Source organism: Colobus angolensis, unplaced genomic scaffold (assembly GCF_000951035.1).
Source record: "Colobus angolensis palliatus isolate OR3802 unplaced genomic scaffold, Cang.pa_1.0 Scaffold10, whole genome shotgun sequence".
NCBI classification, from domain to species: Eukaryota; Metazoa; Chordata; class Mammalia; order Primates; family Cercopithecidae; genus Colobus; species Colobus angolensis.
In genome coordinates, this window is record NW_012110919.1 from 10,340,548 (window position 1) to 10,354,360 (window position 13,813).

Here is a 13,813-nt window from a genome sequence, read left to right on the forward strand (position 1 = left end):
AGATCCTCTTGACTTGAGTCTTGAGACAGCTGTAGCTCTCTGAAAGATCCAGAGACAGAGGACCCACTCACGTTGTACCTGGATTCCTGACCCACGAAACTGGGAGATAATAAATGTTGTCATATGCCACTAAAATTTGGGGTAACTTGTTCTTTAACAATACAGAATATAAATATTCTATTGGAATAACAGTAAAAATATTTTTGGCCAAAGCCTCAAACTGAGCATAGAAAAGGGGGTAATTTAATCCATTCATTCAGAGGTTCTCAGTGCCAGTTAGTGAAAAAAATAATTAAATATATGTAGCTCCAATAAATATTGGTTAAACTGAGCAGAACTCAGAAGTAAAGGGCCACTAAAATTCAGGTGTTCATTGCATAGTAAAGTAACAGTAGCAATGAACAAAAGTGAATACCAGACATTGCACTAAGATCAAGAGTCCTGTGATAACAACACTTACTAGTCATCAAATATTTTTGGGTCTGAGCTTTGAGGAACTCCAGGATTTAACCAAGGAGAATGAGTAGGCAGAGAGACAACAGCAGAGATGCAGAGAGTAACTAGGTATCAGGGAAGCCGAAAGAAGACAATGTTAATAGTGAAAATTTGCCCCATAGAGTTAACAAGAATCCTTGAGCTTGCCTTGCAAGAAGACAGATGAAGAAACAGCTTGTTATAATTCACTCTGCTTGCAACAAAACTGGCTGACTGGCTGAAACCGGCTGGAACCAATAAGGCTGACTGGAGTCAGAATAGCACAGAATAGACTTGCTCCCCTGAAGGGTGACGTTTTGATGTCACAGCCTGAATTTCCACGTCATGTTTCAGACCAGTTCCCCATGAATTTGCAAAGGCAACCCACGGAAAAGCACGAAGGGACAACTGCGCACATTCGTTCAAGGGACTTTCAAAACTTCCCATTCCTTTCTGCCAATCAGTAACCAACCCTGAAGCCCCTCCCCCAAAATCTCTCTTAAATATACTGCTTTAAGGCTGGTACAGGGCAACGGATTTGAGCTGGACTTCTGCCTCCTTGCTTGGCCGCCTTGCAATAAACCTTTCTCTCTACAAAATTCAGCGCTTCAGTGTTTGGCTGCAATTGTGTGCAGGCAAATGAACCCAGTTTGGTTGATAACAGTAATTGTCAATAGTATCAGAGTCTGCTGAAGTCAAATAAAGGTGGAGATAACAAAGGGCTTATGGAATTCCTGCTCTTCTGCTTACTGGTGACCTTAGCACTGGTTGTAGGGGGTCGCAGCAGAGAAACAACTCAAGCCAGTTGAGGGATTAGTGGAACAAAGGAAACGGGGAGACATTGAGTATAGACAACTACTAAGTATTTCCAAAAGGTATTATAAAATTGGAAAACATTAGAAGAGGAAATACTGAAAAACAGAGTGAGCATACAATATAAAAGTTGCTTATGTGTTGAAATACACTGTCAACTCAGGATGAGGGATATGAAGAGAGCAGATGCAATATGAGCCTTGATACAAAGTCCTGCAAACCTTTAAAATGAAAATCCTTTGGATGCCTGACCTTCAGGTGTTACATTATCAAAAGACAAAAGTGTTTATGCCTTTTTAAAAAGGAAAATGTATTAGAGGATTATCCAAAGACTTGGCCACATACAATTCTTATCTGGAAAAAACTAAGTTATATGTTGAAAACAAGTAATCAGGTAATATCCCTGTGTCCAAAGAGACAGAAAAAACACAATACACTTAACATTTCCAGGATAGTAGAAAAAAAGCTATTTTCTCTTGGAACTTTGGGTTTGTTTCCTTTCATAAAAAGGGAAAAAGGTGAAATTTGATCTTCAAGAAGTCCAGGAAAGCTTTCAGAACTGAGAAAAGACAGAGTTGGGGTTGTTGAGGGAAGTAGATGCTGGGTGAAAATGGATAATTACGCTTTAAAAAAGGTCAAGCATTGCAAAAGATGGCGAGAAAGATGATTCTATGTGTTGAATGTATCAAATGTACTTGAGAAGATGTAAATCTTTGCTTTGGTGAATATTTCGGTATTAAAAAAGACATATTACAAAATGGCTATTCTTACAAAAGGAATACACTTTTTTCTTTGAAGCTTGATGCAACAAATACAAACAAAGCACAAAAAATATGCTTTGAAGTGTGCTAACACATCAAGATTGTACTGAGCAAAGCACCTTTTCTCTGTTTAGGAACAATCTCACTAATTCCACACCACAATATGTTAATTAAAGAATCCCAGGTAGCAATCATGGAATATTTCTTCTCATGACAGATGAAGAATACAATTTATTCTGAAGACTGAAATTGCATAAACAAAATGAAGAGACATTTTGTCCATTTTCTGGCAGTGCAAAGTTAAAGTGAATGCAGATGAATGAGCTGGCAATAAAATGACACTATTAACCATCTGAAGATTGGGCTCATTACCTAAGAAGGCAAAGCATCAATTTGTGGCATTATAACACTCTGTTTGTGCTGCTGAACGTGCATCTGGATGTTTTTATATACTCTCTACTAATTTGTGTGCATAGTAAGCTCTTCCATCAGCCTCTCGATAGAAGCTTAATTTTGTTTTGTTTCTATTATATTATTTTCTCTAATGAGAATAATATTCTGTATTAGAAATAAACACTTCATTTATTCTCCAAATAATTCTAGGTTCAGTTTCTCTTGTTTTGCATTATCAAATGGTGTGTACAGGATTATAGGTATATCTTAAAATTGAGGTGCTCTGATTAAAAATATACATTTGAATGACATGTGAGGAAAATACTCATTCACTCAATCACTCACTCATTCATTCTTAAAAGAATGTCCATGAACTGGGTTAAGCATCATGGGAAATTCAAGGATGTTGCACTGTCTCTGCCCTCAGGATGTTTATAACATAGAAGTGGCTGAATGTTGTTAGTACCTTCTGATAGGAACAAGCACAGGGCCATAAAATCTCAGAGGAAAGGAAGGGTCAGTGTATTCTCTCATACCACAAGTATTTCTTGAGTACCTACTACATGACAGGTGCTATTCTAGGGGCTGGATATATAGAAAAGAGAATAAGACAGTCAAGGTCCCTGACCCCATGGATCTTGCTTCCTGAGGGTGAGATGGAAAATAATGAAGAAAAAAAGCAAATAAATAATATAACTTCAGCTCACTCTAAGTGGCATGAAGAAAAAATAAAGCAGAGCAATAGCAAGGACAGTGATGATAAGGGAAGGATGTGAATTTTAGTTCACAAAGGCCCCTGTGAAGATGTCACATCCGAGTAGAGATCTGACAATGTATAGGAGCAAGTGTATGAAGTTCTGAAGGAAGGGCTTTCCAGGTAGTAGGACCTTTGTAGGACAGGATAAAGACTTTATTCTAAGTGGGAAGAAAATTCATTGGGGAATTGAAGCAGGGTATAGCATGATCTGATTTATATTTTAGAAGGATCATTCCAGATACTGTATAGAAATTCAATTATAGAGGGTAAGAAGGTAACCTGGACAGAGGTTAGACATGTGTGAATAGTCCAGGCTGGAGGAGACCAATGAGAACTTGATTTATGTAGTCTAACCAAGGATGACAGATTAGAATGCACTGTGGTAGTTCATCTAGATAGAGGCGGTTGGTGAGGACTAGGTTGATAATTACTTAGATGGTAAGGAGTGGTTCCATTTTGAAGGAAGTTGCACAAATTAAGTGATATGATAATATCTGAGTTGAACTTTAAAGGAAGGGCAGCATGTGACAAAGAAGGTAGTCATTCATTGATTAATTGAGTGCTTATCTATTTTTATGAACCAGGCACTGTGCTAGGTGCTAGAGATACAGCAGTACAGAAGCCATTGCTGAAAACGAGAACAAAACTTGCTGAGAAGGTAATATTTTAAGTAAACATACACAAGCAGAGAGGTGAACAATATGCTCATAGGAATTACTTCCAGAATTTGTTCTAAGGATGTTTTATTCTTTTCCATTTAGTGCAGAAAATTATGTGATTAAACTCCTTTGTATATTTGGCTCAGTGAATTTGCAAAAGGAGTAAGTGTCTTATCAGTAGAAATTCAATTCACTGTCAGTTGGGAAATTTCATCAGATAATTTCCTTGGAAATAATGTTTAATATTTACTTTTCCCACTCTGGGAAGGAGAAAGTGTAGCCTCTCTAGAAAGAACAAGAGGACAAGCTCAAATATCCAGGTGCCTCTATTATAGTTCATCTACCACCTGCCTCAAATCTGCCCCTCAGTCTTTTTGCAAACAGATGACCCAACTTCAACTTTCCCTCCTTCTAATCCCACTTGTACACTGCCTCCAGAATTAATTGGCCTAAAGTAGTCCAGTCATGTCCATTCCCCAGTGCCTACAGAATAAATTTCAAATTCCTCAGCCTGACACACACTGACCCAACCTACTTTTTCTGCTTTATCTCTGACTACACACTCCTCAATTGTTTTAATCACCTTGAATTTTCTTCCTCTTTTAAAAATTATTTTTTGAATTGTGTGAATATGTTATGAAATACACATAACATAAAACTTACCATCATCACCATTTTTAGGTGTATGGTTCAGTGGCATGAAGTACATTTGCATTGTTGTGCAAATCCCATTGGATTTTAAATGTCTATTTCCCTAATACTTCCAGCAATTTGTTGTCTGTATCATATTTGTTTTTATATGGTTCCTGGGGTCTCCTGAAATGCCTTTTCCCATCCAAGTACTAACCAGACCCAAACCTGCTTAGCTTCTGAGATCAGACGAGATCGGGCATGTTCAGGCTGGTATGGCCATAGACCTGAAATGCATTTTCCTTTCCTTATCAATTAAAATCCCACATATCTGAAAGATTCATGCTCACATTTTGCCTCTTACTTTAGGCGACTTTGACACCTTATCTGGAAACAGGAGGTCAACTCTGTTGCTAGGTAACACATTGCTTACAGTAAAAATGATGCCTGGTTGGTAAATTGCATCTGGACTAGGAGGGCCTATACATGAACTATAAATACATGATGGGGATGTGATACTTTAGACTTCCCTGAGTAATGACTCTTGTAATTAGTCAGGTCCCTTGTAGGGACCACAGAGGATAAGTGTATGGAGTTGTTACAGGAGATATTGCCTCTTATGGGGCAGGAGGCTTTGGAGCCAGGGCCATTCCTGTACCCACCCAATATGAATCTAGTCTTCTTGAACCTGAGCTGCCACCTGGGGGGCCAGAACTGATATTTGTACTGATATTAGGACTCTCACTGAAGAGAAAATCTGAAGCTTTCCCTGATGGCCAGCAGTGTTTTCTGTATTACATTTTTCTAGGTAAATCTCAAGCTAAGTGCTCATGCCTGTAATCCCAGAAGTCTCGGAGGCTGAGGTGGGTGGATCATCTGAAGTCAGGAGTTCAAGACCAGCCTGGCCAACATGGCAAAATCCCATCTCTACTAAAAATACAAAAAAAAACAAACAAACAACAACAACAAAAAAGACAAATCGGCCAGGCGTGGTGGTATGCACCTGTAACCCCAGCTACTCAGGAAGATAAAGCAGGAGAATTGCTTGACCTGGGAGGTGGAAATTGCAGTGAGCCAAGATCATATCATTGCACGCCAGCCTGGGTGACAGACAGAGACCTTGTCTCAAAATAAAAAAACAATAAAACCTCAAGCCAAGTGTGGCCCATAGTAGTCTCATAAGTCTGAATGTGTAGTTGGACCTAAGAAGACCTGCTCTTGAGGTTGCATCAATATGTAGAAATATTGTACTAAATACAAACACTCCTTGCATGCCTGGCCTCAAAATCACTGGGAACTGTACACAGGACTAGGGCAACAAAAGCATTGCTCACCTTTGGAAGGAGCTGGATTGCCTGTAGAATTCTTTGTCGGTGCCCAGAATTAAGGATTCCAATTTCCAACAAATCCTGATCTTCCATAACATTGCTTCCCTGAAACAAAACAGAAATGTTACAAGTTAAATCAAGTATTTACACTGTGGATAAATAACAAGGATTTATTTAATACACAGAAAACCAACGAGTGACCGGATTTTTATGAACAAAGACATAGAGTCATTCTTCCATGATGGTGAGGGCAGAGTTGGTCACCTTGTTACTGATGTGAAGGCTAGGAGAAAGCTTTCCTCCCCTCACAAATATCTATCGTGGCTTACGTCCACGTTCGGTTATCTGCATTGGAGATTCATTCCTGTGACTTCAAACTTTGTTTCTGTAAAAATGTGAATGCTTCTAGTAAGAGTTGCCATTTAGAATTATCAGTGACTTACACATTGATGTGAATGAATCATTTTTCCCCCCTTGACAACAGATTTTGTGAGGAGGGCTGATAGAAAAATTGACATATATTAGGCAGGTTAAAAGTGAGAATTAATACTTAATTTCAAAATATTGAATCACAATAGCAAACACATAGAATCAACCCAAATGCCCATCAGTGACAGACTGGATAAAGAAAATGTGGCAAACATACACTATGGAATACTGTGCAGCCATAGAAAAGAATGAGATCATGTCCTTTGCAGGGACATGGATGGAGCTGGAGATCATTAACCTTAGCAAACTAATGCAGGAACAGAAAACCAAACACCACACATTCTCGCTTATAAGTGGGAGCTAAATGATGAGAACACATGGACGTTGAGGGGAACAATACATGCTGGGACCTTTTGGAGGGTGGAGGATGGAGGAGGGAGAAGATCAGGAAAAATAACGAATCAGAACTAGGCTTAATACCTGGGTGATGAAACAATCTGTACAACAAAGCCCCATGACACAAGTTTACCTATGTAACAAACTGCATGTGTACTCTTGAACGTAAAATAAAAGTTAAAAAAATTATTGAATACCAGACACCAGATCATGATATGAAGATAGAATGAGGAATAAGACTCAGGGCCCTGCCCACAACTGCCTTTATTCCTTCTAGTCCAGTGATGGAAAGGGACTGTTCAAAGGCAGTTAGGTAGGATGCTGAGACTGTGCCATGATGGTGGCACTTGCTTGGGAGTCCACAGGGAATCCAGGATATTATTTTCAGAGAAAAGGACATCTAACCAGATACAGGAAAAATGGGTGGTTAGAGCACAGCACCTAAAAGAGGAAGGACAATGGGGAAATTATGTGCAAAGACCTGTGAGTAAGAAGGAATGTAGTATACTTGGAAGCATCATGTCCTGGGATAATATGGAGAGAGGAGCAAATAGTAAGGTTGGACGAGTAAGCAGAGGGCAGACTATACAGATATTGCATGCCATGCTGAGGGCTTCAGATTTCATCCTGACCACAATGGGAAGCCATCGACAGCTTTTAAGAAAAAGTGTTACATGCTGAGATTCCAAATATAGAAACATTATTTTGATTTCCGGGGCTGGGCCTCCGTTTCCCTACCTATAAAATGATACAGTTGAGCCCGCAATGTCCAAGGACCAGTTAGTCTTAAAATTCTCAGATTTCAATGGTTATTTTAAACCTGTGATTAATATTTGAATGCAGAAGTTTACAGATTGTTCATTTTATCCTTAGATTTTAATCTTTCACGGTTTGTAAGATAGAGTTTCTCTTTAAATTGAGGCGTCTATAGAAGTTCAAGAATTCAGATCACTATTTTTTTTTGACAAACCAAACTCTGTCCTACTTATGTGTAACACAAAAACACAAGAATAGAAACGACAGAATATCTATTTATTTAGAATGAGTACCATTAGACACTCAAAGCAAAGGAGAATAAATTGGAAAGGGTGATTCTGGGGCATGAAGACCACTGCGGTTGTTCTCTAGAGGCAATATGGGCGTAGACTAATGTAGTAGTCATAGGCGCAAAAAGAAGCAGGTGGATTTGAAAACTATCAGGAAGTTTGACTTGGAGATTGAACATGTGGAATGATGGAGAAATGTGGAATACGTACCGATTCAAGGCTTGGGCAGTGAGTGGAACTTGATGCCTTTTCCTGCCACAATAAAGGAGGAAGAACAGCCCTAGTGGGGTGCAAAGTGAGACTAATGTCTTTCCCTGGACAGGGACAGAATAGATGCATGTAAACAACTTAATAATATCAGACTATGTTATAAATGGATAACTGGCTGTTCTTAGAAGGATTAAAGTCGCTGGAATGGCGCCACAGCTAGGGATTTAAAATGGGCATTCACTGGACAGAAACATTCCACCTACTCATAGTGTCATTCCTATGCTTAAGCAACACCAGCCATCTCGGAGGAAGCAGAATGATCCAGGTATTCAGCAGCATGAAAATGAAAAGCCTAATGAAAAACAAATAAAGCCAGTCTTGGCAACATGCCTTAGGAAATATTGCTCTCAAGAAATTACTCAGTGCACAAAACAGAGCATGGCTGAGAATACAAATGACTTCACTTTCAGAAAGTGTTATTATTTCCAGAAATGGACTAGTATGACATGAGCGAGATATGTGATACCATTCTGACTTCTACTCTTTGAGGAGTTACCTGGCCCTTAAGAAAATATCTTTGGTCATCTTTGTGTTAGAACATTACCAGGTTTTCCAGGTCCTAACTTACCAACCCACAACTTCAGCCCGTGTAGAATAGAGGAAATGGTTTCTTTGCATAAACAGAAAGCATATGAATATCCCATAGTGTGCATAGTTACTATCTCTAGGTAATCCTGACAACTGGATTTCAGTGTTTGAATACTGAAAAATTTTGGAAAATTAAAGCCTTAAGACCACTGTTCTTCCTGTACACCTCCAATATGCTATTTTCTGTATCTTCAGTAAGAGAGGAGACCTTTTGAAGAATTATAGGGAAGTTAGATATTTTTAAAGAAGGTGTTGAGTACATAAGAACATCTTTTTGAGTCAAATTTCGTAGCCTATAGGATAATTAGCAAACCTTTTTGAAAAATGAACCAAAATCATGGGAAGCACAAGAAAAGTAGTGAAAATGTGTCAAAGGGGAAATGGCACTAATTGGGAAATGGAAAGGAAAAGATTTACTGTCCCCAGTGTGGCATACTGTTAGAAATTTTCTATTTTATCTTTTTCTATAATACATAGGGATGCCAAAATATCCTAGTACATCATTCAGCCAGCCTTTTGTCCAAACAATAGGGGACTTGGAGTCTGCAGAACTGGGTTCGGATCATGGCGGGGCAAACTTTGCTAAGTCATATATTCTTTGTAGGCTTCCTGGTCCTCACCCATCAAATGAAGCAGTTTAATGCATATGTATTCAGCTTCAAAATGCTATGATTTCAGCCATGTTTGCCTTTTGGTTGGTATCATTATATATAAATATAGATTGTATATTTTGAAATTATGTTTCAGTGTTTCAGAATTGTAACCTAAAATTAGCTTTAAGAAGTGATTAAAGAGAAATTCAAGAATATATTTTTTTGACAAATCAATCTTGGTACGATGGACTTACAAAATTTTGTATTAAAGGAAATTATAGGATAACTTATTTTTGTAGTAGTACAGATTCTTATAGCTTTTCAGGGAAAAACAAAATGCTTCAAACCTTTTAACTATGTAACCATTTCTTTGGCATCTGGGTGACAGTTGTGCCATCAAAGACAATAAACATTCCCATTCTTCCTAGGGAGCTGGAATTAATTCCCACTTTATCACTTGCCTTTACTAAATGTTAGGGAATCTCAGTTTAACTTTCATTTTTTTTTTTTTCTTTTTGAGACGGAGTTTCGCTGTTGTTGCCCAGGCTGGAGTGCAATGGCACGATCCTGGCTCACTGTAACGTCCATCTCCTGTGTTCAAGTGATTCTCATGCCTCAGTCTCCCAAGTAGCTGGGATTACAGACGTCTGTCACCATGTCCAGCTAATTTTTGTATTTTTAATAGAGACAGGGTTTCATTATGTTGGCCAGGCTGGTCTCGAACTCCTGACCTCAGGTGATCCATCTGCCTTGGCCTCCCAAAGTGCTGGGATTACAGGTGTGAGCAACCGCTCATTTTTCTCAATAAAAACTGAACACAACTCTAGTTTTCCTCCTCCTCCATTGATTTTTTTTCTCACATAACTACTAGGTCAATGATTTGGGGGTAGAGCTCTGTCATGCCCATGTTCTGTTTAGTCATCTACTACATTATACTCTCAGTCTCCTCTCCTACCCAGTACACTCTAGTCCCACTTTTTCATCTCCCATTTTACTCCTCAACCCACCAGAATAAGCTGTTCCCCCCCCATCAACTCCATAGCACTTCTCTGTCAAATGTTAAGAATGACTTCTCAATGGCCAAATATAGTTGATTCTTTTAAATCTTGATTTCAAGAATTTACTTGCCACATGTAGGTGATGGCCACCATGTGGGACAACAAAGACATAGAACATTGCCATCACTGTAGAATGTTCCATTAGACAGTGCCACTCTACAGTTACAAACATTGAAACTTTAGTCAAATCACAAAAATGGGGCAGTAGCAGGGAATCAAATCAGGGACTCAAAAATACTCTTGAGTTTTTCTCAGGATGTAATTATTCATGTGCCTCTTAGTCAAAGTTCATGAACATTAAGTTTAGGATCTTTAGCAAATTCTCTTCTAATTTTTCAGTCACCAAAAGAAATTAGAAGGTTGTTCTACTTTCAGCAACATTTGTTTATGGTGGGGCTATAAATCTATGCTATGACAATGAAAAGTCCAATCACTAAATTATTTGACTTTCTTAGCACCCACCAATCACCCTGCAGAAGGTGTTTAACAATAATCAATAAATAAAGTTGTTTAGTTAATGACTTTCTAGAATGATCAAAGGCCCACATGCAGTATTTTTAGAATAGCTATTCTTTGCCTGTCAAGAAATGTCTAATGCAGAGTCTCTTTATTGATCTCTTAAATCATGGAATGGAAAAAGTCACCTAATGTTTTATGCACTAATAGCTGAAAGTGGAAGTTTCTTTGACCATGGGGAGAATATCTTAGGTACTGAACTTCTTCTGCTGTGATAAACTGTTAGCATGCCCAAACAGAATGAAAAGCAGTGTTTTGTATTTAATGATTCATTAGAAGTAAAACAGCTACTTACCAAAAACATCTCAAAAATATCTGTACTGATGGCTCTGTCTCTCCACACTCTGCATTTGAAATTTCTCCTAGTTTTATAAACTTAATATATTTTATTCATTTAGCAAGCTTTCCTTCATATTATATATTATAGAAAATGTTAGGAAAACATATTTAAGGACCACAGGGAACTGGCTTATTCTTAATATAAACTTGAGTTGGATAAAGTTATTTATTCTCTTTCTTCATCCAGTCCAAGACTAAAAAAATCAAGAGGATAACTGTTGATTGGGGAAACTTGCCTTTGCTCTATAATTAGCTAAATTAGATTCTTCTCCACAATTTATGTGACCTTAAATATTTAAAATAGAGTCACTGTATAATGGAATGACAGCAAGATCTTACAAACTTACACATAGAAAAACATGTACTTTAGTTTGTTTTTAATATTTAGCCTTTTATAACATAAATAGCATGGTAGCATGAAACTGTACATAATTTTCTTGGAATAACAGTGCTACCTCTCTGCTTCTGTAAGAGCTTTGAGTCAATTTGATATCAATTCACAAGTAAACCCAATGCATGTCTTCTCTGCATGGTTATGATAATGGTTATTGTGATAAATACCAGATTTATTATTCCTCTATCAGTGTTGGAACAAAGCTTTATTTAGCTTATCATATGGAAACATGGGTGACTATAACTGATCAAATAATGGATGATGTGCTTCTTCCAACTTTAACTTCCTCTCTCACACTGATGAAATGACCGTGGAAGAAAATTTTACAGTACACTAAAAAATCCCTCTACACTAATCCTCCATTTAAACATGTTCTGTCTACGGCAATAAAATTTCCTGCATGCAACTTAACTAAATTTTCATGTTTTTAGCTTATGAAGAAAGCTTTCTGAATTCTTCAGACTATGTGGATTATTGATTCAAATAAATATTACATCACAGATCAATAAGACAGCGTCTTATATGTGTAAGCTGTGTATTTTGATAAATTATATCTTAAGGTTAAGATATACTTTGGCATTATACATTTAACAGCTACCATGATCACAATGAATTTTCTGTCACCAATGTTTTCTTTATTTTTGAAACCCAATTCCCCTTGAAACATCTGTTGTCAAGCTACAGAGAAAGAGAAGGAATTTAAGTAACCAGGTATTTATTTGTTAAAGTATAGAGCAGGATTTGGTGATATCATAAATTATAACTGTGATTCACTTAAGATGTGTTCATGTAGGTTTTAGAATTACGTGTATTTGTAAAAGACTGCAAAATAATTCATACAGTAATTTGTACTGCCTTTGGTCAAACATTTTATAGCTATGAGAGAAGGAGTCTGTTCTTCATTTCTAAGGATGCTAACCCAGAGCTCCTTCAAGTAAGAAGAAAAGTTGATGTGAATAAAACTTTTTTGTATGCTTACTTCTCTCTAGATGCATATATCTGTATAAATATAAAGTTGATGAATACCTACTGTCTTCCTTCAACTTTCATACTGATAGCAATTGGTGTTCATTAGTGTAAATAGCACACTTGCTGTGTCAGGCACTGTTCTAATACCTTCCATATTTCACTTTCTTTAATTCTCACAATAACTTTCTGTGAGGTAGGTAGCTTGTTCCCATAGCTGATAGGAGACTTTCTCAAAACTTACCCTGTACTACCTCTAGCGGGAATCACGTAGGAGATAAAAGGTTGAGTTAAAAAACATGGTTATATCCACACCATTTATATTTTTACTTAAGAGTCATCTGAAATTCACATTTGAAAGGAAGTGCTCCAATGCATTTTATGTTTGATTTCACAGTACCAAAGCAACAATCAACCCTCTCTATGGAAGAGAACTTGGAAAGCTGTCTGGTCTATTCTTCCCTCCTCTGCTCCAGTCCTTTCTGTTCACTGAATCCTGGAATCAGGCTTGGCAGGGACCTGGGGGTTTCTAGTTTCTAGTCTAAACGTTCCCTAACTACCCACAAAGCTTTAACTTCTCTTTTGAAGCGTGGTGTCTCGCTGGGTTGACACCATCCCCAGAGAGGTAGGGAGGATTTGCTTTAAATGGTCTTTCCCAGCAGCTGAGTCTGAGCAGGGGGTGTGGCTGGGGTTGGGGTGGCATCTCTGTCCTACTCTTTTAGCTCCCACTGTGGTACAGACCAAGTGTTGCAGGAGAGCTATCAGAAGAAGAATGTGCCAGAAGCGGAGATGAAAGGAAAACAGTTAGCAGCTGTCCTATGTCCTTTTGTAATCACAAGCTGTGAAGTTGAAAAAAAAAAAAAAACTTCCTTGGGTAGGCTGTACATAATCTTGGCAGATATCTGAGTGTTGTTCTTCTGTCTAATATGCTGAACATTTCCTAGTGCCTAACAAGAGAAAAGTGAGATGGGATTAGGTGAGTTTGGACACCTTGCTCCAAACTGGCAGGGAACATGGCGCCCTTGTATGTTCATCAAGCTCTTGCAAATGCCCTGTCACTGTAGATGCTGATGCAGAGCTCCAAAAGGAAGGGCTCCTGTGCAGGAGAAGCAAAAAGAATTTGCTCCTGGGTATTTCCAACACAGCCGCACATAATGAGGCAGAAAGAAGTACCTAAAAAGATTACCAGCCATTAAGCATTCACTGTGTAGCAGGTACTTTGCCCACCTTATTTATAAACCTTAACGCACTCTTGTAACATGGGTGGTATCATTTTCATCTTACAGAGGAGGAAACTGAGTCTCAGAGATGTGACACTATTGAGTCAAGTTCACGAGGTAAGTATAGGATGGATCTAGGATCTGTGTTTTATTTGGTCAGACTCTGATGCTACAGAAAGAGAA

The 13,813-nt window shown here is 38.1% G+C and overlaps 1 protein-coding gene across 9 annotated transcripts in view; it reads right to left on the reverse strand.

Moving 5' to 3' along the window:
* The window catches only part of ANKS1B (ankyrin repeat and sterile alpha motif domain containing 1B), a 1,301,363-nt gene that overhangs the window by 370,971 nt on the left and 916,579 nt on the right, over positions 1–13,813 (reverse strand). For all 9 annotated transcript variants that reach the window (XM_011934483.1, XM_011934518.1, XM_011934476.1 and 6 more), the window contains one exon: positions 5,822–5,920. In XM_011934483.1, the coding sequence (XP_011789873.1) occupies positions 5,822–5,920 (99 nt within the window). The remainder of the gene's footprint in view (positions 1–5,821; positions 5,921–13,813) is intronic.